Source organism: Adiantum capillus-veneris, chromosome 21 (assembly GCF_014529385.1).
Source record: "Adiantum capillus-veneris isolate H3 chromosome 21, ASM1452938v2, whole genome shotgun sequence".
NCBI classification, from domain to species: domain Eukaryota; kingdom Viridiplantae; phylum Streptophyta; class Polypodiopsida; order Polypodiales; family Pteridaceae; genus Adiantum; species Adiantum capillus-veneris.
The window spans coordinates 22,740,938-22,768,022 of record NC_140951.1 but is presented as its reverse complement, the minus strand read 5'-3'; the positions used below and the strand labels follow the sequence as shown (position 1 = coordinate 22,768,022).

General features: G+C 42.2%; 1 protein-coding gene across 3 annotated transcripts in view; it reads right to left on the bottom strand.

The window, feature by feature from the left end:
* The window catches only part of LOC147430650 (30-kDa cleavage and polyadenylation specificity factor 30-like), an 82,173-nt gene extending 77,899 nt beyond the window's left edge, over window positions 1–4,274 (bottom strand). Inside the window, exons 1-2 of one of the 3 annotated variants that reach the window (XM_086493249.1) lie at window positions 3,689–3,824; window positions 3,294–3,535 (exon numbers count right to left, since the gene is read on the bottom strand). In XM_086493249.1, coding sequence (XP_086349375.1) covers window positions 3,294–3,334 — 41 coding nt within the window. In that variant the 5' untranslated portion in view covers window positions 3,335–3,535; window positions 3,689–3,824. Of the gene's footprint in view, window positions 1–3,293; window positions 3,536–3,688 lie in introns of all 3 variants that reach the window. The other 2 variants (XM_086493247.1, XM_086493248.1) reach the window with 2 other exon arrangements.
* Window positions 4,275–27,085: the final 22,811 nt, after the last annotated feature.

Below are 27,085 nucleotides of genomic sequence, written 5' to 3'. Positions count from 1 at the left end.
ACTCCCGGGTGTAGTAGTGAGAAATTATGTTTGAGAATGCTTGTTCATACTCATGGCCCGGACCCTTGTGGTTATTTGCAAGGGGGAGTATTGAATGATTGAAAAGTGCTTTTTTAACTCATGGCCCACACCCTTGTGGTTATTTACGGGGGGAGTATTGTCACGTCCACATCTAACCCTAGTGTACATGGACAAGCTACTTATGACATGGGTTCAGTTCAGTTCAGTGACCAATCAGCCTAGATTAGGAATTGATCTGGCACTTTTGTGAGTGTTGCAAACCGTGCATGTCCAAACACTTAGATTAGATCCATATCCTCTACTTGCACACAGCATGACCATCAAATTTCAGTTAGAATGCATCAAGAGCATTTTTACAGTGCATAGACCTATTTTCCCTATTTTAGCCAATTTTCACTTATTATTTTTAAGTGACTTTTGTTGGGAAACTGAGTAGGGCAATTTAGCAAGTCAAGTACATAAGAAACCTAGCGCTAGCAAGATCTGGTAGAAGAGGCAACAGGAACCAAGTGTTCAGCGGGCACCTTCTCAGCAAGACTCCCCAACAATGACCACCTAGCGCTTTTGGAGCAGATACCCAGTGTTTTCTATTGCAAGCAACCTGGCGTTTTTGCATTGCCGATCAGCCCCGGCATTGGCAGACACGGCAGATCACTAGTATTTCCACAGCACAGACAGGAACCAGCCCTAGCGTTTTTGCATCAGTATTTGCAAATTCATCGCAATAAGAGCAAGAATAGCACCAGCGTTTTCAGTTTTCAGCAGTCAGGTACCGTAGTAGAAGTCCCGAACCTCGCACATCTCACCTTCCCGCAGCAGATCCTCGCCGCACGGTCAGATCCAGCGTAGTTTGCAGATTCAGCCTGGAAAACGCAGATTTCAGCATCTGCGTTTTCAGCGCGTCGTCGTCGCATCGTCACCATTGACATCATCACCGACATAGAGTCAAAATTCAACAGATACAAGATTTGCAGATTTCAGCCCATTGCAATTTCAGATTTCAGCCGTCTCGTCGTCGTCGTCGTCGTCCTCAACATCATCGGCAAGTCCATTGCATTGTAGAGATTTGTGCAATCAATAGTAGACCGCTCTCGCCATAGAGAGTGGGGCCTTCGGAGGAGGGTTTGACAACATTCTGGTGTCGTATTCTTCTCTCTATATCTCTCAGTCTCAACACTTCATTCACTGTGTTTATCCACTTTGTTTGTGATCACTTGCACTCTCTCATTAAAGGAATGGAAGGCTCTCCCTTCCGTAAGTAAAAGGAACCTTGAGCACAGTTCGGAGCACTCATCTTGAGCAAAGTTCAACATTCACTTCCGCTGCACCTTATAAGTAATGTTGTTGTGACTCCCGGCCCGGACCTGGATGGTTATGCGAGAGGAGTATTAAGAAGTCTTGAGCAGTGATTACTCTCAGCACCTCCAAACGACGTAGGTTGCGGTCTGGGGGGCGTTTGGTTGTAAAAGGCCTCTATATCTCCCGGCCCGGACCTTTTTAGGTTATGCGGGAGGAGTGATGAGGGAGTCGATGAATATCTCCCAGCTTGGACCTTGTTAGGTTATGCGGGAGGAGTGTTCATCGGCGGCTTTATGTTTGTATGTCTTGTAACATGCCTTTATGTTTGTATGTCTTGTAACATGCATATGTAAGCATTTGTGTTGCATTGTGATGTGCGAACCACTGAATATTCCTAATTGGATGAGATTGCCTGGGTATGTAATTTTAGTGCATAAGACACCCGTGGAAGATTAGTGTGGTTTGGGTGTCATGGCTAATTTTACTACGCCAGAATATCAAGAGTTCCGATCTAGACGAAAGGAGAAGCCAACTCCTTGATCAAAAGAGCCGAGAGGAGAGGCAAACTCCTTCATCAAAAGAGCCGAAAGGAGAAGCTAACTCCTTAACAAAAAGAGCAAACTGATTGTCCCTCGGAATAACCCTCGGAAATTTTTGAGCTAACTTGAGTTGTTTTGCAGATATGTTGTATTCGCGGACAATTACTCTCTTTCAAGAAGGGGAGATGTCACAAACTACAGGTGTCAAAGCCCTGAAGAATGGAGCCAACTTATAGATGTCGATCGAGGGGCCTAAACCCTAAGAACGAGTAACAGAAGAAGAAGTCCTACCAATTTATGGGGACCCCGTCCGATGGGGCCCCAAGTGACATAAAGGATTAGGATAAAGCTGGATCCTCACACACAGCGTGGAACTGATGACGTGGCAGCTTTTCAAAAATTACGATGACAATGGTGACGTGGCATGCTGTACGGATTTCCCCGTTTTGTGCTAACTACTGATGTGGCAGTTGTACGGAATTCCGTGATTTACGCTGGCAGCTTTTTGCCGTTGCTTTTGGATCAGAAGCTTTTGAGTTTGAAGGCTTTTCATGTAAACTACCAAGGGCCTTTAAAGATGTGCTAAGGGCTCGTTCTCTGGCATGCTTCCTGGAGAAGGTGCAGAGTTTGGAGTACCGGCTTGTACTATGTTGATGCAATATAAAGAACTACCGAAAGGGGCGCCAAGGTTTGGGGCCAATACTCTGTTGGGTGGAATTCCGCCACTCCATGTCGCGTGTGGTCTCTCTCTCTCAATTCAACTTTTATTGAAGTGCTAAAAATTTGTTCAGTCTGTTCTTTTCTATTGGCACGTGGTGCCCGTCTTGTGACAGAAACTATCCCAAGAGACCTCAAAGATCTATCCGACAAGAGTTGGAACTCGAGACATGTTATTCACGAGGGAATTGGCATAACCAATCTACCACACTTGGGAGAGAGAGAGAGAGAGAGAGAGAGAGAGAGAGAGAGAGAGAGAGAGAGAGAGATTGGACAACCCCTGCGGGCAGTGCTATGACAATCTACCACAATAGGGGCTCCCCCCCTCCCCCTTCCTTTCCTACACAGGTGCAGCAAAGCTGGCCTTCGCGACCCAGTCAAATACACCATGACCCAATAAATCTAGGAACGTGGAATATGAAAATTAATCAGCTCAAAATATGGGGCACCCTTTAAAAATGGCCCACCAATGGATATACCGGACAAATCTACAGAATTACCGTGATGCTTAACACCTAGTAGAGCCTCACAAGGCTGGGTACAGCCACAAAGAAGATAGGTCTACCCAAGAAACCCAGGAGATGACTTCCAAAACTCAGATTATGGCTCCTTGTCTCTTCATTTCTACTCTTTTGCCTCTCTTTCCTCCCACTTCTGCTGTGCACTCTAACACCACAGTGTAATACATAGCAATGCATAGTCCCCAAGTGCACTTACTTGCAAAATGGTCTCAACTCCCAATGGTCACAGGGCCACATTGTGACTGCAAGCTTGTTTCAGCTGGTCAGCTCAATAGACAACAATTCCCATCCAATTTGGCCTCCACGAGAAAGACAGAAGAATTCCATTTTGACTCCACTGATGCCTGGCTAAGGCGCAATTTAGCGGCGGATAAGACGGGGAGGAGATAAGGGAGAATCGTGTTGAGACATAAAGCTGGGTTCAGCCTTGAAGTGTTCCTACAGTCAGACGACCTGCAGTATGAATATTATCCCTCATGCAACCCTGAACCAGCACAGACATAGAGGAACATGAAAGACTACATAAAAGCTAAGCAGGATTTAACTACAAAACCAATTTGAAAACGAAGCTAAATCTTAGTCGAAACTCACATGTTGCACTCCTTGGCATCCTCAAATGTATGTTTATAAATGCAGTCAGGTTCGTGGCATTCCCCATACTTGGAGAAAAACCGGCAGATGGGCATGCGGCTTCGATCAAGCTGGTGCAAGAAGCCACAGGCATCCCCCTTCATGCAAAGAGCTCGAAGCCAATGCCTACAAACTGTTTGTCGATAATTCTTTCTGCCCACTTGAGAAGGTCCTGAGGAAGGCGCGAGACCATTAGGTGCACCCACACCTGCCGCCGCAATTGTTGAAATGAGCTGCCCTCCAGTTGCAGCAGCAGGAGGGGCTAACACAGTTGTGGTACCGGCAGTGTCGAGACCCCCTTCAAAATCGAAGCTGAAACCCCCATCTACGTCCTCCATTGTGATTTCTCAGAAAGACGCCATAGCTACGAGCGTTTCCTCCTTGTACAACGTACGATCAAAATCGAGGATCTCAACGACTTGACGTGCCCAATTTTCGTCGTTGTGTACACAAACAATTTGCTTCTTCCTACACGACTTCTCCAGTTGCGCGCAGCTCCACAATGTCGACTGATGTTCGCTATTCTGTCAGAATCTGTACTCCAATGTAATGGTATTATATATCTTTTAATATCTGTGATAACATCACAAGGCTTGTCTCGTGGAACTAGGAGTGCACGTCCTGGACGGGTCTTAAATTTTAATGACCTCAAGGCAGTGGGGCATGGATCTCAAGAGTGCACGACATAGACACTATATGCCACAGGTCTTAATGACCCCAAGGCGATGGGGGTTGAAGCGCATGGATCTCAAGGTGGGGGAACGGTGTAAAAAGTTAACGGTCGATCAACGATCTAAGATTCGAACTCGCCACCAAGCTCGATGGGCTAACTACGCAAGCGCGTGTGGTTTGTTGAAATCTATGTGAGTTCACATAGTGTTTATGGAAGATGTTTTAGAGCCATTGTTGTCATGTGCCAAAGAGAAAAATAGTAGCACATTTAAAGGTATAGTGTTCCCTCTTTTTAATGTTTGTGGGTAATCACATGTAGAGCTTTATGAGACAAAAAATAGACTATGCAAGTTAAATGATGTTATGGACTAGCTAATTATTGATGTAAATATATGTGAAGTACTTGATGAGGACAAGGTTAAAATTAAGCATGATATTTGGGTGCTTGAGTTCTCTTTGTCCCCCTCTCTCCTTCAAATGTATCATTCTTATCCTCTTGTATATTTGTTCAAGATGGTTTGCCCAATTCAAATGGTGAGTAACATTTCAAGTACTTAAAGAGTTTAGAATAGCTCCTCTTAATTGTATATCATTGCTTGCTTTGATTGCTTTTCTATTGCAGTCTCACTTGAAAGATATCTATGATGTATTTTGTTTATAGGAGTTTTTATATTCACTCTACAATGAAAGAAATTGAATGAATTTTTAGTTTGTTTTTACACTTCATGTCCCTCATTGTCCATTGAAGGAAATTATGGCCCTCTCAACCTTGCACTAAGTGGAGACCTTGAATGAACCTTTTCAAAACTTGCTTCACATTGTGCTTGCACTGCTAGAGCATTTTGTGCCTAAGACAAGGCATGTTGAGGCAAATGCTCCCACATGCATCTTCTTGTATGAGTATTGTGTATGTTGTCCATAAATCTATTGTTTGAGCATTATTTGACTTGACCTCCTGAGACATCTCTAAAAGTGTAGCTTCTACCTCTTTGTCATGATTGTGAAATTGGACACTTGTCACTTGGGACACTAGTGTTTTGTTTCCTTGCAAAACTTTTTTGAATTTATTTATGAAGTTAGAAACAAAATTTTGATGTGTTTTCCATTATTAGTTAGCTTATGAGATTAAGAAAATGAGGATCTTTTCCACGTCAAATGAATCCTACATCAGGGTATTCATGCCTAGAATGTAAATCCTGGTGAGGGACTGCCTGAGAATGAGTCTCCCAACCTCCCATTAAATAACCCCTTGAGCCTCATTCCCTATCCACACTTGCAGTCGGTCCCTTGGGCCAGGTCCTTGACCACAGGGCAATGCCCTTGGCATGACATTACTCCCCCTTTGGAGAAGCGTTTTCGTCCTCGAAAACACAAGTGATAGTATCTTCGTAAGAACACTAATGTTTTCCTTATTGGCATCCCTTACTCGGGCCAATTGTCCTGATGATTGATACCTGGTGCAGTGAGGAGGTTCAATGAAACCAAGAGCAACATCTTGATTTTCAACATTGTTGTCCTTTTACAACCACTTGTATCTAAATGGTAACTCAGTTTATAACTCACTTGAGTACTTTAAAGGAGTAACCACAACTAAAAGGTGTCTAAAGACATAACCAGTTTTCAGACTTTGTGAAGATACTGGAAAAATGCAAGAAAACCTTGGCGCAACTTTCCATGAAGTTGTGCGCCAGATTTCCAACTCGCGTGAGTATCTTGAAAAGCTCATAGCTACTGAGAGACAGAATAGGAAGTGTCCTCATGGCAGACTTTTGAACCTGGAACGCACAGAACTACATGTTCACCCCTAATGAAGGTTACATGCCAACATGCTTTGTCAGCACACCTAGTAAGTCCTTGACTTATAAAACTATTGAATCAATATCCAACCCCACGACAACAGGTGTTCAAAGTTAGAAACCTAAGCAAATTCTAGAATAGGAAGAGAATCACCCATTTAAAATGCTTTCTGCTAACGTATGCCCTTAGCAGATCCTTTAGCACTAGAAAAATATTTGTGAGCTGCCCATCCAATAGGGGATGAATAGCAGTAGTACAACTAAGGTACTTTCCCCCAACCACTTATAGACAGTCTTCCACGACTGACGATAAACTATGACTCAACCAGTGAGTATCTAGCCATATACGCGATATGGAGTGGAGGCAACCAACTAGGTTGAAAGCGGGTTGAAGTGATCTCATAGAGTATATCCAACCACAGACACCCATCCTGAGCCATTACCTTGTATGGTAGGGTGTAAACTCATAAATCTCCTCGAAAAGTTGCACTTGAAGTGGAAAAAATTGCAAAAATAAGAAAGGCCATGAATTTGCATGCCACTCCGAACAAATTTGTGTTAAACACTAGGGCCCATAACACCTAGTGTGCATGCATTTAACACAAACAAATATGAATCGCAATTCCATGACGAGACTTTCCACGGCACGTACGTGAAAGCCTTACAATAAGAATTGGACCGTAACAGAATATGAAAGCTCAGTCACACCTAGGTACCAACCATGAGACATTCTCACGAACGTAGCATACTTGGCTATATGTAGAAATGATCCTCCGTTAAGGTGGTTTCACAGCACTTGTAATCACAACAAACGTGTACGTAATACCCGACAATTTTTTTGCCAATGAATTGTTCCTGATACGGTGTGCTCCAAATGGTCTAATAAACGGATGTGACTAGCACATAGGGACGTCGTCGCGACACATCATTAGGAATTAGGAGCCAGTGTCAGTCCCAGAGACTCATATTCTCCACATGTGGAATATGTCTCAAATAAGGATGGCCAAAAAAGCGACATCCATCAAGTACAAGATGTACTTGTGTGTGGAGGTAACTATAAAACACTCCATGACAAGAGTGAGAGGACCCTCATTATCATTGCTCCACACTGGCTAAATCAAACTCCTTGAGTTCCTAAACCATGTTGTATCCCATGTGACAACATGTGCCAAAGCGAACCCTACAAGTGGGTTCATAATAGCATAATGTAGAAATGTATATTGGACACTACGGCCCAAAATACTTTCTTCTGACATGCCCTTGGCATGTCTATGAACATTCAATCGTATTTATACGAGTTGAAAAAATCAAACAAAGCATACTAAAAAATGAAATAACACCAAATCAGTAGATGCGTAACTGGGATTGAACTATATGTTCACTTACCCATATTCAAATGCACAGGAGCACGTCTCCCACCTGTGACAAAAAAAAACAAGAAACATTGCACTAGGTACCCTGGGTGTTGCCGTCGCAATCCAAATCCTTTGGTTATAATCTACGCAGTCAAACCCCTTGCTAAGACCCTTTATAGAATATGCTCAACTAGCTAGTAACGGTAACCAACATAGTCGACCATGTATAAGAAGAATTGGAATCAACTTGAAAAGTTGAATTTTTCCACTACCCCCTGGTAGATTGCAGACTTATTTCCTTGAAAGTACAACTAGGATAGATCAAACTGTGATCCTCAATGCCTATGGGGTGATTTAGGACACACCCGTTGGGTCTTACCCCAAAACTGTGATGCCATAGACACTCGTAGTGCTATAGAGAGAGCAAAAGATCCACACAAGTGAGATGCCTAGCTCGTATGAACAACCATGCTGTCTCAATTGTTTGCTACCTCTAGACTCCATGGTATAGATCAGCTGATGTGAGTTTAAGATTATCAAAAACCCAACTTGACTGTCGCACTAAAAACATGTAGTGCAAAAATGACACCCTAAACATCCTGACAAGACTCTTGCTTGTCCATTGACGTCGATGTGTTCGATGTGTACTCCACTGGGCAGATCTGTTCGATCTTAAGAACAATCACCCAAGGAATGCTAACAGTTGGGTCTTACCCGAGATCTGGCAATGACTCTTAGCCAGCATGTGTGGCTCATAGCCCTTATGGCAATTAGTGTTTAATCAACGAATTGATGAAGACTAATTTAGATGGCATCTTGCCCTATTTCGAGCTGAGAGTTAGAGCACCTTGGCTCAGGCCGACTCCCAAACAAACATGTTCAAAAGCTGCATAGAAAGTTTTCATTATTCTTTGAGAGAAATAAGAAAGAGAGAAAAAGAGAGCATGCGGGGCTGAGGAACTTTCCTTAAGCATTTATGACGTGTATAGTTGGTGCCCTTGCTCGTGTGCATCTACTGATGCCTAGCGTGTAGCTTATCCTATAAACATGCAACAATCTACCTGTGTGACGCTCTCGTCCAGAGAGGTAACATAAATCACATCAGGACTGACCTACCGTGTAGGGGTCGTGACTATATAACGAAAGCGTATTTCATGAGTCCGTAGAATTGAATCCACCTAGCTAGCATGCCGTGCATGGAAATTTGTAAGCCCTTGGCAAAAATGATGGCTTCAAATGTGAGAGCCAAAACCATAAGTGCCTTGCATAGTCTAGACTGGCAGGGGTTCTGTGAGCTGATATTCTCGATTTTGCCAGTTTCCCAAACTTGTGTGCCGATGCCTTTGATTCCAGATCAATGGGCATTATCTTGGCACGAGGTAGAAGTCATGCTTCATGTGAAAATGGCAAAGCACTTTGCCTTGCACAACATACAATATTTTCCAAAAGTAAATGTGAAAACATGGAAAAAAAAAGCAAAACTTAAAAGCGTCTAACCTGACCATTCTGTTGTTAGCTGTTGTCCTGAACTTTTGATGGAAGAACTCGTTCCCATCCGGCTCATAGCTTAGTTTGTTGTGCAAGAGAGAGTTGTCGTGTGTATCATATGCACCTTCTTGGCATGAAATGAATTAACATGCAAGCAAATTGATAAATCCCTCCAAATGTATATGCTCATAGCATAATAAAAAACGGGGATAATCTCAATGCAAGATGCCAACCGTGCTCCAATCTTATGGGTGATTCACCCATATACTACCTTGTGTCCAATTGAGCTTGGCGTTGCCCAATCGTGTCGAGTAGCACTCCATATGGAAAGCATAAAATTTCAACAGGCACTAACTATCTGAATTTGATGAACAAAATGTACCTTCAACTCGAATTTTCTATCGTCAGCAATCATGCCATGCCTAAAAAATGTTCGTGCCAATAGCCATGCTTGAGGCGAAAGTCGCCAATCCGAGATATCAAAGAGAGAAAGAAGAATACCTTGATTCCAAAAACAACCTCGTAGCCGTAGTGTGCACCTCCGATGTTGGTAGGTGACCGGGCTAATGATACCTGCAACCGTATGGTCATCGAAAGTTGCAAATCCAAGATATCAAGGTTGTCGGAATATCACCGCGTTCGGTTTGCAGTACGAACACGCTCCGTTCAGCTTTGCTTGAAACAAGATCGATGTTCAAGCTAAAAAATATTGCCATGCAATATTATTGTGAAAAATTATGTAACTTCAGCAACTGGTGGCTTGCCGAATTATGTGCCAAGATGCAAGACCTTGCCGGGACAAACTGTGTATGGCGGGAGAGTTTTGTGGCTTGTATGGGTGTATGCCGGGGTGGGCATGCACCCTTTTGTAAATAATGTGCCCAAGACCAAAGGCCTTAGGGCACTATAGTATGAAATCTATTGAAGCTTTGGCGACGGCGCTCACTCTGCAGAGCCGCCGAGAGAGAGAACAGGAGTATATGGCGCGTGTGCTACTCTATCGTGCTTGCTTCAATGACGAGATTTGTGTAGCTGGGCCACACGTTCTCGTCAAGCTCCATAGCTCCGGGTTCTGAGCAGGTCAGCCCCTCTCCTCCCTTCGCCTCAAGAGGCCGTTCACTCCCGGTTATTCCCCTTGGCTTCTTCCCTGCCTGTCAAGAGAGGAGCTCCACGGCGTCTTCCCCGCCTGTCAAGAGAAGAGCTTGCATGCACATGCAACATGCAAAAAGACCACGCCCTCTGCTCCCAAAAATAGAACCTGCTCTGATACCAATATAAAGCCCGGTGAGGGACTGCCTGAGAATGAACCTCCCATCCTCCCATTAAATAGCCCCTTGGGCCTCATTCCCTATCCACACTTGCAGCCGGCCCCTTGGGCCTGGTCCTTGACCACCGGGCAATGCCCTTGCCATGAGATAGAATATGGAAAAACATCACATGGCTAGGCACAACCACAAAGAAGACCTCACTCACAAGATCTAGACGAGGAAACCCAAGAGCTACTATCAAAATTTTAACTTGCTCTTTGAAATTTTTGATTAAAGACCTACAACTTCTCAAAAAGATTGTGTTTCTCAAGTTTATAAATCCTTACCAATTTTGATGACACTTAAAAAAGGAATAGCTATACTCAAAAGTTTAGTTTTCCGATCTACTTCGATAACAAGTGAAAAAATTTCATTATGTTCATGATGGATGGGAGACAAATTTTGGTCTTCAAAGCTCTTTTCAAATGTTTCAGGGAAAGAATGGAATTGGGGAGCACAAAATTTCATGTGATGGCTTCGTGCCAGTGTGCACAACACACCAATTTGGTACAAACAAGCTATAAGTTCCCCATAGGATCTTGGAACAATTTGTGCTTAATAGATGTGATCAACACAAGCACAAAGTTGAACTAAAGACAAATTTGCATACAACCCAAAAAAGGGTATGTTTGTAAAGATTATGTAATGAATACAAAGGTTATATGTGAGTCCCTTGCATTTCTTAGTGTTAGAATTGATGATGGTGAAAAGGTGAAGCATGTATGGTTGTCCTAAGGTCAAAGTTTAAGTAATTCAAGAACTCTATATAAGCCTTGGAGCATATTTTGAGTATTATAGAACTTGCATAAATGGTGATTGTTGAAGAGAGGAACGCTGATGAAGAATCATCTTCACAAGGCAAAAAGAGCTTTGAACATGTCCTTTACAATAAGTGAGTTAGAGAAAAAGATCGAGTTGCATTCCAAGGAGGCGCCCATGGTTGTAGCAACAAGAATCAAAATAATTAGTAAGCATTTGATTCTCAAAGGAAGAATACAGATGGTCAAGGCAATTATAAACATACCGGAGTTAGAGAGGTCAAAATAATATTTAAGGAACAACATCAATAATAATAGGACAAGATGTTCAAATTATAGAGCAACTATGCTACTACTAATAGCTATGTTTTTTTTGCATCTTCTAATAAGAGAAGTATACATATTAAATTTTTTTGTGCATGTCATTAGTTCCAACCAAACACATAATCGAGCTCAATCATTGTGTTGAAATCAGTGTTGCAGGAAAAATATAAGATAGCCCTAGAGTGATGGGCGTATGTACAATGCACGCGGGAAAAACCTCCTAGCAAGGGAAAAAATGCCCCGGCGGTCCTAAGTGTGTTCACACACATCACTACCACATGTATATGGTAGCAAATCCCCCTCTGGGAGTGATCCGGTGAATGAGAGCTGGCACATAGATTATAGGGAAGTGCCATGCCCTGAGGACATGATCAGTCCACAAAGGGGAGTAAGCCCAAAGCTTTGCGGAAAGCTTCAAACTGCTCACAGACAATGCCTTTGTGAAAAGATCTGCAAGGTTGTCCTGTGTTGGCACATAATCCAACCTGATCTCTCCTGCTAAGAGACTCTCCCTGACATAGTGGTAATGCACCTCAATGTGCTCTGTGCGAGCATGAAAAATTGGGTTCCTCGCAACACCCAAATCAGCCATAAGGTGTCAATGACAACCAATGTAGATAGTGTTGGCAGTGTCTTGTCCACCAACACCCAAATCAACCATAAGGTGTCTGAGCTATACACACTTAACCGTAGCTATGAAGACTGCCGTGTACTCATCCTCACAACTAGAAGTGGCCACAATAGGTTGCTTCTTTCTCAACCATGATATGCATGAGCTACCAAGCATGAGACAAAAAACCACTTGTGGACACTCGTGTGTCAAAACAACTAGCCCACTCTGAGTTCGAAAAAGCATGTAAATCTGGTGGCAATGATCCCCCCTCGGGATAAAACAAGCCAAGATGTAAAGTGCCACTCAAGTAGCGAAAAATCCTCTTGACAGCCTACCAATGCTTAGACCCTAGGCTATGCATGAATCTGCTGACGTGTGAGACTGCAAATTGAATATTTGGCCTGGTGTTGCATACATAAATTAGGCAGCCAACAACACTTTGGTAAAGAGTGACATTAGTAGGATCACATGCATCACGAAGACTCAATTTCAACCCTGTTTCCATGGGAGTGGCAATAGGTTTGCAATCCTCAAGTCCGAACTTACATAGCAATGTCTCTATGTAACTTTTTTGACACAAGGAAATACCACCATCACATTGCTTAAATTGTATACCCAAGTACTGATGCAACATCCCCAAATCTTTCATCTTGGAAGTAGCATTCAAAGCAATCTTAAATTCAAAAATATGTCTCTCATCTGGTCCAGTGATCATCAAATCATCCACCTAGAGAACCACAATGAGAAGTACATCACCCTCACTCTTTACATACAATGTGCTTTCTGTTGGACTGTGTACGAAAACCTCGTTTGACCAAATGAGTGTTAGCCTTCTCGTGCCAAGCACGAGGAGATTGCTTCAACCCATACAAAGCTTTATTACATTTACACACTTTATCTTCCTGCCCTTTCATGACAAAACAGAGAGGCTGTGTTACATAAACTTCCTCAAATATGTCACCATTCAAGAAAGCACTAACAATGTCTGATATATGTACATCCCAACCAAAATGACCTGCCAATGCACATAGAAAATGCACAATAGTCATACGACAAGTGGGAGCAAAAGTCTCTTCATAATCTCTGCCTTTAATCTATGCCTTTTTGTTGTGCATAACCTTTTGCAACAAGTCGAGCCTTACAGCGATCAATCTCACCATTTGGCTTGCGTTTTAACTTGTAAACCGACTTTGTATTAATGACCTTTTTGCCACAAAGCAAATAACATAAATTCCATGTGTCATTTTCTATAAATGCACCATATTCTGATTGCATGGCAGCAATCCAATTTTTTGAATTTTGTGCTTCATCAAAAGACATAGGTTCCTCAACATCATGTAAGCTAGACATAGCCAAAGCATAACAATTTGATGCATAAGATGCATGGCGAGAACCTGAGCAAGTACGGCTAGATAAAGGTGCATCCAATTTACTATCATGCAAAGTATGCACCAGCCATTTAGGCATACCTCTCGCCTGCTCATTTTCAACCCTTTCCTCATCAAGTACATCATGTACATCTGCATCAGTAATAGGCTGATCTGTAACATTTTTAGAAACCCCCATAGGCTGTACATTTGCCTCATTGGAATTCACACTCAAACTTCCACCACTGAAAAGAGGCAACAAAGTGTAATAAATGTCATGTGAGCGTACATTACTATCTCTAGTACATGACATCAAGGGCTGAACAAAATCTTCCACAAACACAACATCTCGTGAGACCAAAATACGCTTTATTTGCGGATGATACAACTTGTAACCTTTGCTTTCAACACTATAACCAACAAAAATACATTTGACAACCTTATCATCCATTTTTTTGTACCGTGTTTGTGGCACCAAAGCATATGCCAAGCAGCCAAAAACACGCATGTGCTCAATAGAAGGCTTTCTATCATTCCATGCGTCATATGGAGTCATAGACTGTAAAGCTTTTATAGGACACATGTTAAGTACATAACTGGTACACATGATGGCCTCAAGACAAAACAAATGTGGCAAAGCTTGTCCTTTGACCATACATCGTGCCATTTCCGTACGTGATCTATTTTTTCTCTCAGCAACACCATTGTGTTGAGGTGTATAAGGCATTGTACATTGGTGTTTTATCCCATGACTAGCCAGAAATGCATTAAATGCCCATAGTACATTTTGGGACATTTTCAGGCATAGCCAAAAATTGTTTGAAGCACTTAAACACTTTAGACTTTGCTTTTGGCTAGAAATTGTTTGAAGCACATAATTACTTCAGACTTCGCTTTAAGCGGAAATACCCATGCATGCCTGGAGTAATCATCCATGAACATCACGAAGTAAAGGTTATTGCCCAAGGACAGAGTTTGCATGGGCCCACAAAGATCAGTATGTACAAGCTGCAACTTGTATGTGGTCCTAACTGAACTATCCTTTGGAAACGTCAGACGCTGCATCTTACCCAAAATACATCTTTCACAAACATGTTTGACAGGTGCTTCGAGAGATGGGAAAGAAGCAACCATATCATATTTTTTGCGAACACGGCAAATTGGCAAAACTCAGATGCCCAAAACGTGCATGCCAAAGTTTTGCATCTGAAGTAGCCTTACAATTTACAACTGCATTTGCAAAATTATGCCCACATTTGTCATATAAAGTGAGCTTATACAGCCCAGGACATAAAATACCACAAACAACAATTACATCATCGAAATTGAGATCATGTACTGTACATTTGTCATCCACAAATTTGACTACAATACCAAGTCTACCAAGTGCAAATAGAGTGCATCAACAAGTGTGCAAGAACTGCCATTTGTAGCAATAAACACAATCTTTCCAACTCCCTAAACAGGATAAGAGGCATTGTTGGCACAAGTGACTGAATTCTTATGAGGGATTGCCTCAAGAGAGGTATTGTGCTTTGTAGCACCACTGTGAAAATACCACACATGTGAATCTGTAGCAACTGACATGCATGCATCATGGACAATAGGATCATAAGTGCACTCTACAATAAAAGCCCATTATGCATCAACATCAAGATCACAATATCCTTTCATAGAAGACTCAACAATAGATGCATTTGTAGTGGAACTAGCCTCTTTCTTCTTAGCCTCTTTTGCCTTCAACTTAGGACACTGTTTGATCAAGTGATCATTTGCTTTATAATAATGGCAATGCATCTTCTTTTTGCCCTTATCACCAAATTCTTAGACACGATTTACCACTCGTAGAAGAACCATGAGAAGTGGCTACATTGTTGTTACCACCTTTTCTTTGAGCAACAATAAAGGCCTATTCAACTACATGTTGTATAGTATTCTTTTGTTCATAAAGTGACTCTTGCACAGCAATGTGCATAATGCATCAAACTTGACAACTTCAGGATTTCCTTGGGTCATAAGTCTCCAAGTACTAGCAAAAGTCTGGTAAGAATATAGCAAGGCATCACGAACAGTCTGCACAAGGGAAGTATCTGAAATGACTTCACCTGCATAATTAAGTTGCTCATTGATATCCTTGACACCAGCAAGTAAAGTGTCCATGTCATCTTCCTCATGCATAATCTTCAACTCCAGCTCTTTACGCAACAAGGCAATTTTAGCCTCATTACGACTTGCATAAAGACCAGCTAGAATATCCCAAGGCTGTTTTGCAGATTTTATTGAACGAATGGGAGGACTAATAGTGCGATTCACAAAAAATGCAATCAATGCATGAGCCTAAGCATATTTTACATCACAACGAGCTTGCTCAACCGTAGGCAAAACAGCTATGGCAGCAGCAACCCTGCCACCAAAACCTGCAACATCCTCAACATCACCTACATCCTCATAACCAGGACGTACATCAATGCCCTGCACAATGTTCCAAACTCCCTTTGACACAAGGACATGTTGCTTCATGTAAGCCCACATAGGGTAATTCTCCCCATCCAACCTATCCCCATCATCAAACATCTTCAACACATTTGTGTTGTTGTCAGCCATGGCAAATGTTGCACCTGATGTGAAAATTGTCCAAAAAGAGGAAAAACAAAGTGGGAACATCGCGTGCTATATAGCACAAACTGTTGAAGATTATACGGGACCTGTTATGCAAAAAATGACACTGATAAAAAATATGCACAAAATGACAAAATTGCATGCGTTGTACTACCTGTAGTGGAAATAGAGGCCGAAATAAGCCCAAATCATACCTCTGAGCAGACCGAGCTCTATGAGCTCGCCCACAATATTTGTCAACCTATGAACGTTTGCCAAAGCTCATAGAAATTGGAGAAAGTGAGAAGGCATGTGCTGGAGCTACTAGCGACTAAGCTTGGGAGGACGCAACCTCCTTTGATACCAATTGTTGGAATTAGGGTTGCAAGAAAACACACACAGCTTGGAGAAGACAAAGGAATCTCAAGGTCACAACAGAGAGTGTATTACTTAATGTGTGATGGAAAGATAAGATAGCCCTAGATTGATGCTCGCATATACAATGCATGCAGGAAAAAACCTCCTAGTGGGGAGAAAAATGCCTCGACAGTCCTAAGTGTGTTTGCACACATCACTACCACATGTATATGGTAACACATTTCTCTTCTTGCATTTGCAATTGCTTGCAATCTACCTTGGGGCCTCCGCTATTAAAAAACCCTCTATATCATGTATGTTCTAGTAGCTCTTCACATACATATTTTGATGAATTAAATGACCCCTCTTCTTTGTAAACTTGTAGATTTTTTTTCAAAATGATTTTGAAAACCCCTTTTGTCGATGTAAACCTATAACTTTCTTGAAATCAAAATGCCCTCTTGAATCAATAGTTACATATTTTAAGGTGGACCCTTCGAGCAGTCTACTTGCTAGTGGAAGTTTTGATATATGTGTGTGTGCATAGCCTTGCCAAAGAGCTTTACGTAGAGTTCTAAACTACTAAATTTCCACATGGTATGACAATATATTTTTTCTTGCAAAATTTTCTCCAATTGTAATTTTATCATGGGCCTTGGTGCCCTTAGTGTGTCTCTAAAGACATTAATCAAGAAATAGGATTCAATGCAAACTCAATTGTCTGATGATGGCATCTCTACCAACCTTTAGTATCTTAAAGTAGCACCATTTTTTGGAAGCAAGGTGCGCTTGATTATTTTGCATGGAAAAGGTAGTACATGTATAGCCCAACCTTGCACTTGCTTTTGGCAATGTGGTGATGAGCATTGTTATCATATACTTGTGGTAGTGATGTGTGTGAACACACTAGGACTGTCGGGGCATTTTTTCCCTCTTTAGGAGGTGTTTTCCCCCGTGCATTGTATGTATGCCCATCACTCTAGGGCTATCTATCTTTCCATTTCACAACAAACAACACACTCTCTATTGTGTGCCTTGAGCTTCCTTCGTCCTATCCAAGCTGTGTGTGTTTCTCTGCAACCCTAATTCCAACAATTGGTATCAGAGCAGGTTGCATCCTCCCGGGCTTAGTCGCCAGCTGCTCCAACACACGCCTCCTTACTTTCTCCGATTACAGTGAGGTTTGGCGAGCTTTCGCAGGTCGACGAATATTTCGGGTGATCTCATAGAGCTCAGTCTGCTCAGATTTTTGATTCGGGCTCATTTCGGCCTCTGTTTCCACTACAGGCAGGTCTGCATAGGCAATTTTGTCATTTTGTGCAAAATTTCTATCAGTGCCGTTTTTAGCATAACAAGTGCCTTTTGAGTCTTCTACGGTTTGTGCTATATAGCACGTGTTGTTCCTGCTCCGTTTCTCCTATTTTTGGGTAGTTTTCACATCAGGTGCAACATTTACCATGGTTGACAACAACACAGATGTCTTCAAGATGTTTGTTGCTGCGGATAAGTTGGATGGGGACAATTACCCTATGTGGGCTTATATGATGCAACACATTCTTGTGTCAAAGGGTGTCTGGAATATTGTCCAGGGCATTGATGTACGTCCTGGTTTTGAGGATGTAGGCGATGTTGAGGATGTTGCTAGTCTTGCTCCGAGGATTGCTGCTATTAGAGTTGTTTTGCCTACGGTAGAACAGCTAGTTGGGATGTAAAGGATACGCAGCCTTATGCATTGATTGCATTGTCTGTGAAGCCCACCATTGTTCCTCACATCCGTTCAGCAAAATCTGCAAAACAGCCTTGGGATATTTTGGCTGCTCTTTATGCAAGTCGCAATGAGGCTAAATTGCTTTGCTGCGTAAAGAGCTGGAGTCAAAGATTATGCATGAGGAAGATGATATGGACACTTTCCTTGCTAGTGTCAAGGATATCAATGAGCAACTTATTTCTACAAGTGAAGTCATTTCATACAGTTTCCTTGTGCAGACTGTTCTTGATGCCTTACCAGATTCTTACGAGACTTTTGCTAGTACTTGGAGACTTATGACCAAAGGAAATCCAGAAGTTGTCAAGTTTGATGCATTATACACATTGCTGTTGCAAGAGTCACTTTCCAGAACAAACGGGACTAGACAGTGTGCAGTTAAATAGGCTTTTATTGCCTCTCAAAGAAAGGGTGGTAACAACAATGTAGCCACTTCTTATGGTTCTGCTGCGAGTGGCAAAACTTCTGTTCGCAATGATTCTGTTGGCAGCACATCCTCTGGCAATTCTGGTGATAAGGGCAAAAAGAAGATGCGTTGCCGTTATTGTAAAGCTAATGATCACTTGATCAAGCGGTGTCCTAAGTTAGAGGCTAAGAAGAAAGAGGGTGGTTCCATTGCAAATGCTGGTTCCACTACAAATGCAGTCATTGTTGAGTCTTCTGTAAAAGGAGACTGTAATGCTGATGTTGATGCAGGATGGGCTTTTAGTGTAGAGTGCACTTACAATCCTGATGTCCATGATGCATGCATGTTAGTTGCTGCAGATTCACATGTGTGGTATTTCGAAAGTGGTTCTACAAAGCACATTACCTCACATCGTGAATTGTTAACACCTCTCTCGAGTCTGTCCCTCATGGGAATTCAGTCACTTGTGCCAACAATGCCTCTTATCCGGTTCAAGGAGTTGGAAAGATTGTGCTTACTGCTGCTGCTAATGGCAGTTCTTTCACACTTGTTGATGCACTCTGTGTACCTGGGATCAAGAAGAATCTGTTGTCTGTATCTGCACTTGCTAGACTTGGACTTGTAGTCAAATTTGTGGATGACAGATGTACAGTTCATGATCTCAGTTTTGGTGATGAAATCATTGCATCTGGGCTTTTGTAACGTGGGCTGTATAAGCTCACTTTCTATGACAAGTGTAGACAAAATTTTACAAATTCAGTTGCAGATTCAAGGGCTATTTCAGATGCAAAACTTTGGCATGCACATTTTGGTCATCTCAATTTTACTGCCTTTGCTCGTTTGTAGAAATCTAATATGGTTGCTTCTTTGCCGTCTCTTGAAGCACCTGTCAAACATGTTTGTGAAGGCTGTATTTTGGGTAAGATGCAACGTTCTTAATTTCCAAAGGACAGTTCAGTTCGGGCCACATGCAGGTTGCAGCTTGTGCATAGTGATGTTTGTGGGCCCATGCAAACTCCATCCTTGGGCAATTACCTTTACTTTGTGACTTTCATTGATGATTACTCTTGGCATGCATGGGTATTTCCGCTGTCTGAAGTTTTTATGTGCTTCAAACAATTTCTACCTATGGCTGAAAATGTCTCAAAATGTACTATGGGCACCCTCCGTTCCGATCGAGGGGGAAGTATATGTCTCATGAATTCAATGCATTTCTGGCTAGTCGTGGGATAAAACACCAATGTACAGTGCCTTATACACCTAAGCAAAATGGTGTTGCTGAGAGGAAAAACAGGTCACTTACGGAAATGGCACGATGTATGGTCAAAAGTCAAGCTTTGCCGCATTCTTTTTGGCTTGAGGCCATCATGTGTGCCACTTATGTACTAAACAGGTGTCCTACAAAAGCTTTACAGTCTATTAATCCATATGAAGCACGGCATGATAGAAAGCCTTCTATTGAGCACATGCGTGTTTTTGGTTGTTTGGCATATGCTTTGGTGCCACAAACACAACGCATAAAATTGGATGATAAGGCTGTCAAATGTATTTTTGTTGGTTATAGTGTTGAAATCAAAGGTTACAGGTTGTATCATTCACAAACAAGACGTACTCTAGTTTCACAGGATGTAGTGTTTGTGGAAGATTCTGTTCAGCCCTTGTTGTCATGTACTAGAGACAGTAATGTACGCTCAAAGGACATTTATGACACTTTGTTGCCTCTTTTCAGTGGTGGAAGTTTGAGTGTGAATTCCAATGAGGAAAATGTACAGCCTATAGGGGTTTCTAAAAATGTTGCAGATTAGCCTATTACTGATGCAAATGTACATGATGTACTTGATGAGGAAAGGGCTGAAAATGAGCAGGCTAGAGGTATGCCAAAATGGCTGGTGCACACTTTGCGTGACAGTAAATTGGATGCACCTTTGTCTAGTCGTACTCGTTCAGGCTTTCACCATGCATCTTATGCATCAGATTGCTATGCTTTGGCTGTGTCTAGCTTACATGAGGTTTGTTAAGTATGGAGCCTGATTTACCCTTGTAATTTTTTGTGGTAAAAGCGCACATTTGTAAGGCCCCCGCTATGAGGAGAAGCCATCGTGCGTGAAGGAAAATCACTCACCAGAAACCAAAATTTTCATGGCCAAAAATCAGGGGCAACTTTAGGGACCTCGGGGGCTGAATCCCCCGATACTTTTTTCTTCGCCGGAATATGCCTTTTTGCCGGAATATTATGGCCGGACGGCGGCCAGAAAGTGGTCGGAAAACAACCGGTCGGTTGGCCGGTGGTCGGTAGTCAATGGCCGGTGGTCGGAAGTCAATGGCCGGTGGCAGTGGCCGAATTCAAAAGCGGACTTGTGTTCTCAAGGGCGGCCACACATTGACGGATTGAAGGGTCTGATTTGGACTTATCTACACAAGGGCGGCTACACATGGCTGCCTCTCATGAGAGAGGGCAACCCTTTTGGCCTATAAAAGGAGGCCATTTCTACACACATTATATAGTGTGAAGTTGATGCAACAAGGTGAGTGTGAGGTGGTGAGAGTGAAGCAAGGTGGGAGCTCCATTAAGGGTATAATCCCTTTGTAAACTACTTCTTGTTTTGAAGTACTAAAGCCATTGAGTGGCTGCTTTCCCGTGGACATAGCCCACATTGGGTGAACCACATATATCGTGTGTACTCTCTCTCTCTCTCTCTACTCTATAATCTCATGTATGTAAATTTGTCTCTCTCCATTAAGTAATCTACTCAATTATCTATTTAGCTACGTCTTATCTTCTAACAACTGGTATCAGAGAATTTGCTCGTAGCTAAATTATCCCAAGGAAAGGATTCCTTGAATTGTGTGGGAGTTATGGTAGAGGAAGGGAAGCTCCAGATTGAGAAGTTCAATGGCAAAAACTACCAACATTGGAAGCTGCAGATTGAAGACTATCTCTACCAGAAGGACCTCTATTTGCCACTAGGCGGTCTTGCGAAGAAGCCCGCAACAATGGCAGATGTAGCATGGATTGTCCTTGATCGAAAGGCACTGGGAACAATCTGGTTAAGCTTGGCGTCAACAGTGGCCTTCAATGTTTCGGAGATGAAGACCACGGAGGACTTGATGAAGTCACTTGACGACTTCTACGAGAAACCATCGGCATCTAATAAGGTATTTCTTATGAAGCACTTGTTCAATCTAAAGATGGCAGAGAATGGTTCAGTTGCAGAACACCTAAATGACTTTAACACAAATATAAGTCAACTTCGATTGGTGAAAATAAATTTCGATGATGAAGTGCGAGCTCTCCTTATACTATCATCTCTACCAGATAGTTGGGACAGCCTTGTGATGGCTGTAAGTAATTCTATTTCTGGCACAAATACTCTTAAGTTTGATGATGTTGTGAGTGTTCTCCTAAGCGAGGAAATACGAAGGAGAAGCACAGGAGAATCATGAAGTGTTGCAATGTCAGTAGAAACAAGAGGAAGGCCTAAGGAGAGGTTCAAAAACCAAAAGGGTCGTGATCGCTCAAGGCGGAGCAAGTCACGCACAAAGTCAGTTCTTGAATGTTGGAACTGCGGCAAGAAGGGCCACGTCAAGAAGGATTGCTGGTCCAAGAAGAAGAAGGAGTCAGAGTCTCAAGACAACAAGCCAACATCGGAACTTTCTGCCATCTTCACTCTCTCAATTTCTTCCAAAGGATTTTGACAAAATTTCGGCAGAGTTTCGTTTGTATTTGGACAATATCTCAAGTGACAATCTCAACCAAAGTGCTCATAAATACTGACAGAAAATCTCTCACTGCCAAGGGAAAATCCTCTGACTCGCTTTGCCACAGACTGACTCAGTACTGTGCATAAATACTCTAAACAATGTCCACATGGACCTGTATGCAAATGCAATCCATACGCTGTCCTGTACCACATGTCCATACATCCACCTTCTTCCCATAGTCGTAAACGACATATGTCTAATTCCTGGATAGTAGATCCCGGGGCTTCATTCCATGCGACACCACACAAGCAACATTTTCAAGATTACACCAAAGGTAATTTTGGGTATGTATACTTGGGAGATGATGAAGCTTGTGAGATTGTCGACAAAGGTACAGTTTCTGTTAAAACTGCTAACGAAAATGAATGGAAGCTTAAAGATGTTAGGCATGTTCCTTCTCTTCGCAAAAAATTGATCTCTACAGGACAATTGGACGATGAAGGTCACAACATTGCATTCGGAAACAAACGGTGGAAGATCTCAAAGGGATCTTTGGTGGTTGCCAAGGGAGAAAAGGTCGGTACACTTTACTTGTGTACTGTTAGCACGCAACCTTCAGCTTGTGCAGCAACTACAGAAGTTGACAGTGCGGTGTGGCACTACCGGCTTGGGCATATGAGTGCCAAAGGAATGCAAATCCTTCAAACAAAGAAGCTTCTACCAGGTTTGAAAGAAGTGGACTTAGAGTTCTGTGAAGATTGTGTTTATGGTAAACAAAAGAGGGTGAAATTTCAACAATCAGGAAATGAAAGAAAAAATAAAAAACTTGAGTTGGTTCATTCTGATGTTTGGGGTCCTGCAAGTACACCATCACTTGGTGGCTCATTGTACTATGTAACATTCATAGACGATGCGACTAGAAAAACATGGGTTTATGTCATGAAGAATAAGTCCGATGTATTTTCCATATTTCAGAGATGGAAAGCCTTTGTGGAGAATGAAACACGTACCAAGGTTAAATGCCTCAGATCCGACAATAGAGGCGAATATTGCAGCCAAGTTTTTGAAAGCTTTTGTGCTAGCAATGGTATTCGGAAGCAAAGGACAACCCCAAGAACACCTCAACAAAATGGGATTTCGGAAAGGATGAACAGAACAATCATGAAGCGAGCACAAAGCATGTGGCTACATGCAGGCCTACCACTTGAGCTTTGGGTGGAAGCTTTAAGTACGTCTGTGTACGTAATCAATCGGTCACCCTCAACGGCATTGGATGGGGGAGTTCCAGAAGAGGCATGGACAGGTAAACCGGTGAATTATGCATTTCTCAAAGTGTTTGGGTGTAAGGCCTTCATGCACATAGATAGAAGCCTAAGATCAAAGCTAGATGCAAAGTCCAAAAAGTGTTTCTTCATTGGCTATGGAGAAGGTGACTTTGGGTATCGCCTATGGAATCCTGAAGATGGTAAAATCTTAAGGAGTAGGGATGTAATTTTAACGAACAAAATATGTACAAAGATTACTTGGAAAGAAATCAAACAAAAGAAACAGGTGATGAGTACATGGAGCTTGAGGACGGTGAAGACTAAAGGATTGCAAACGGTGACAATGTGCAACAACGTCAACCAAATGAGGAGCCTTAACCTATTCCCCGAAGATCTACAAGAGCAAGTAGACCTTTAGAAAGGTTTGTTCCTTCCTTCAACCATCTCTTCATCTCAGATTCTGGAGAGCCGGAATCATACGAAGAAGCTATGCAACATGAATCCAAAGAAGAATGGATGAAGAGCATGCAAGTGGAGATGGACTCACTACATCGCAACCAAACATGGGAATTGCTTGAGTTGCCTAAAGGTAAGCGGGCACTTCAAAACAAATGGGTGTACAAGGTGAAGGAAGAAGAAGGTGGGAAGAACAGGTACAAGTCTAGGCTTGTGGTAAAAGGCTTTTCTCAAAAGAAAGGTATTGACTTCAATGAAATATTTTCCCCTGTTGTAAAAATGAACTCAATTAAGCTTGTCTTAAGCCTTGTGGCTACTCATGATCTAAATCTTGAGCAAATGGATGTAAATACGGCATTCCCTCACGGTGACTTAGAGAAGGAAATCTACATGCTTCAACCAAAGGGGTATGAGGTAAAAGGTAAGGAGAAAATGGTTTGCAGATTAAAGAAGAGCTTGTATGGTTTAAAACAAGCATAAAGATAATGGTACTTGAAGTTTGATCGACGGATGTTGGATCATGGATTCACAAGATGCAACTCGGATCACTGCGTCTACACGAAGAATTTGGGAGATGGGAAATTCATCATCCTAATGTTGTATGTTGATGACATACTGATTGCAAGTGCTAACATGCAGGACATCAAAGACCTAGAAGAGGAGCTATCTAAATCTTTTTCAATGAAAGATTTAGGTGCTGCAAAGAGGATACTTGGTATGAAAATATCAAGGGACAGGACGAAGAAGACAATAAAGCTATCTGAAGAAGATTACATCAAGAAGGTACTAGAAAGGTTTGCAATGCAAAATGCAAAACCAGTTTCTACACCTTTGGCTGGTCATTTTAAACTAAAGAAGGATATGTGTCCAAAGACACAAGAGGAGATAGCCTATATGTCTAAAGTTCCATATGCTGCAGCGGTAGGTTCTCTAATGTATGCTATGGTCTAGACAAGGCCAGACATTGCACATGCAGTGGGAGTTGTGAGTAGGTTCATGGAAAACCCAGGTAAAGAGCATTGGCAAGCTGTGAAGTGGATACTTAGGTATCTAAAAGGGACAACAAAAAATGCTTTGTATTTTGGAGGAACTGATATTTTTCTAGAAGGATATGCTGATGCAGATATGGTAGGTGACAAAGATACTCGAAGGAGCACTACTGGCTATGTGTTCACGGTTGGAGGCACAGCAATAAGCTGGGCTTCAAAGCTGCAGAAAGTGGTTTCACTTTCTACCACGGAAGCAGAGTATGTAGCAATGACGGAGGCAAGCAAAGAAATTCTGTGGGTGCACAGATTCTTAGAAGAGCTTGGATTCAAACAAGACAATTGTGTCTTGTACAGTGATAGCCAAAGCGCTATCCATCTTGCGAAGAACTCGGCCTTTCATTCAAGGACAAAGCACATTGAGGTGAGATATCACTTCATACGCACTCTTTTGGAAGAGGGACAACTAAAGATAGGAAAGGTGCATACAAGTGAAAATCCTGCAAACATGTTTACAAAGGTGGTCAACCAGGAGAAGTTGAGCTTTTGCTCATCTTCAATCGGCATTCAAGGATAAGAAACCAAGATGGAAAGCAGTCTCACAGGTTTGGTTTGGAGATCAGACTCCAAGTGGGAGATTGTTAAGTATGGAGCCTGATTTACCCTTGTAATTTTTTGTGGTAAAAGCGCACATTTGTAAGGCCCACACTATGAGGAGAAGCCATCGTGCGTGAAGGAAAATCACTCACCAAAAACCAAAATTTTCACGGCAAAAAATCAGGGGCAACTTTAGGGGCCTCGGGGGCGGAAGCCCCCGATACTTTTTTTTTCCTTCGCCGGAATATTTCTTTTTGCCGGAATATTATGGCCGGACGGCGGCCGAAAAGTGGTCGGAAAACAACCAGTCGGTTGGCCGGTGGTCGGTAGTCAATGCCCGGTGGCCGGTGGTCGGAAGTCAATGGCCGGTGGCCGGTAGCCGGAAGTCAATGGCCGGTGGCAATAGCCAAATTCAAAAGCGGACTTGTCTTCTCAAGGGCGGCCACACATGGACGGATTCAAGGGTCCGATTTGGAGCTGCCTCTCATGAGAGAGGGCAGCCCTTTTGGCCTATAAAAGGAGGCCATTTCTACACACATTATATAGTGAGAAACTGATGCAACAAGGTGAGTGTGAGGTGGTGAGAGTGAAGCAAGGCGTGAGCTCCATTAAGGGTATAATCCCTTTGTAAACTACTTCTTGTTTTGAAGTACTAAAGCCATTGAGTGGCTGATTTCCCGTGTTCATAGCCCACATTGGGTGAACCACGTATATCGTGTGTACTCTCTCTCTCTCTCTCTCTCTCTCTCTCTCTCTCTACTCTATAATCTCGTGTATGTAAATTTGTCTCTCTCCATTAAGTAATCTACTCAATTATCTATTTAGCTGCGTCTTATTTCCTAACAATGTTGAGGAGCCTAGGTCTTTTGATGAAGCGCAGAATTTAAAAAATTGGATGGTTGCCATGCAATCAGAATATGATGCACTTATAGAAAATGACACATGGACTTTATGTGATTTGCCTCCTGGCAAAAACACCATTGGTATGAAGTGGGTTTACAAGTTGAAACGCAAGCCGAATGGTGAGATCGATCGCCATAAGGCTCAACTTGTTGCAAAGGGTTAGCACAGCAAAAAGGCATAGATTATGAAGAGACCTTTGCTCCCACTTGTTGTATGACTACTGTGCGTTTTCTATGTGCATTATTTTTCTTTAAAGAGTCTTGCAAACACTAATGGTGATTGAATAACATCAAAAGTAGCCAAATATTAGCATCATCACCTATTACCAAGGGCAACAAACATATTTGACTCCAACAAAAAACGAATCTACATGTGTGTATTCGTAAACTTTACTTTTTTGCATAGGTCACTCAAGCCTAAGAATCTCCTTTTCCCATTAATCATTCAATAGTGACATATACACACATACATATAGTTATTGGGATTACATTATATGCCATTTTGTACTTGAACATTTAGTTTATGAGTCGACATACAATTTTGTACTCCATTCACTCTATACACTCATTATATTGTATCAAGCAACAGATTTTGTTTGCGCAATTTCAAAGTAATCACATAGAATAGTTGTTTCTTCAAATCT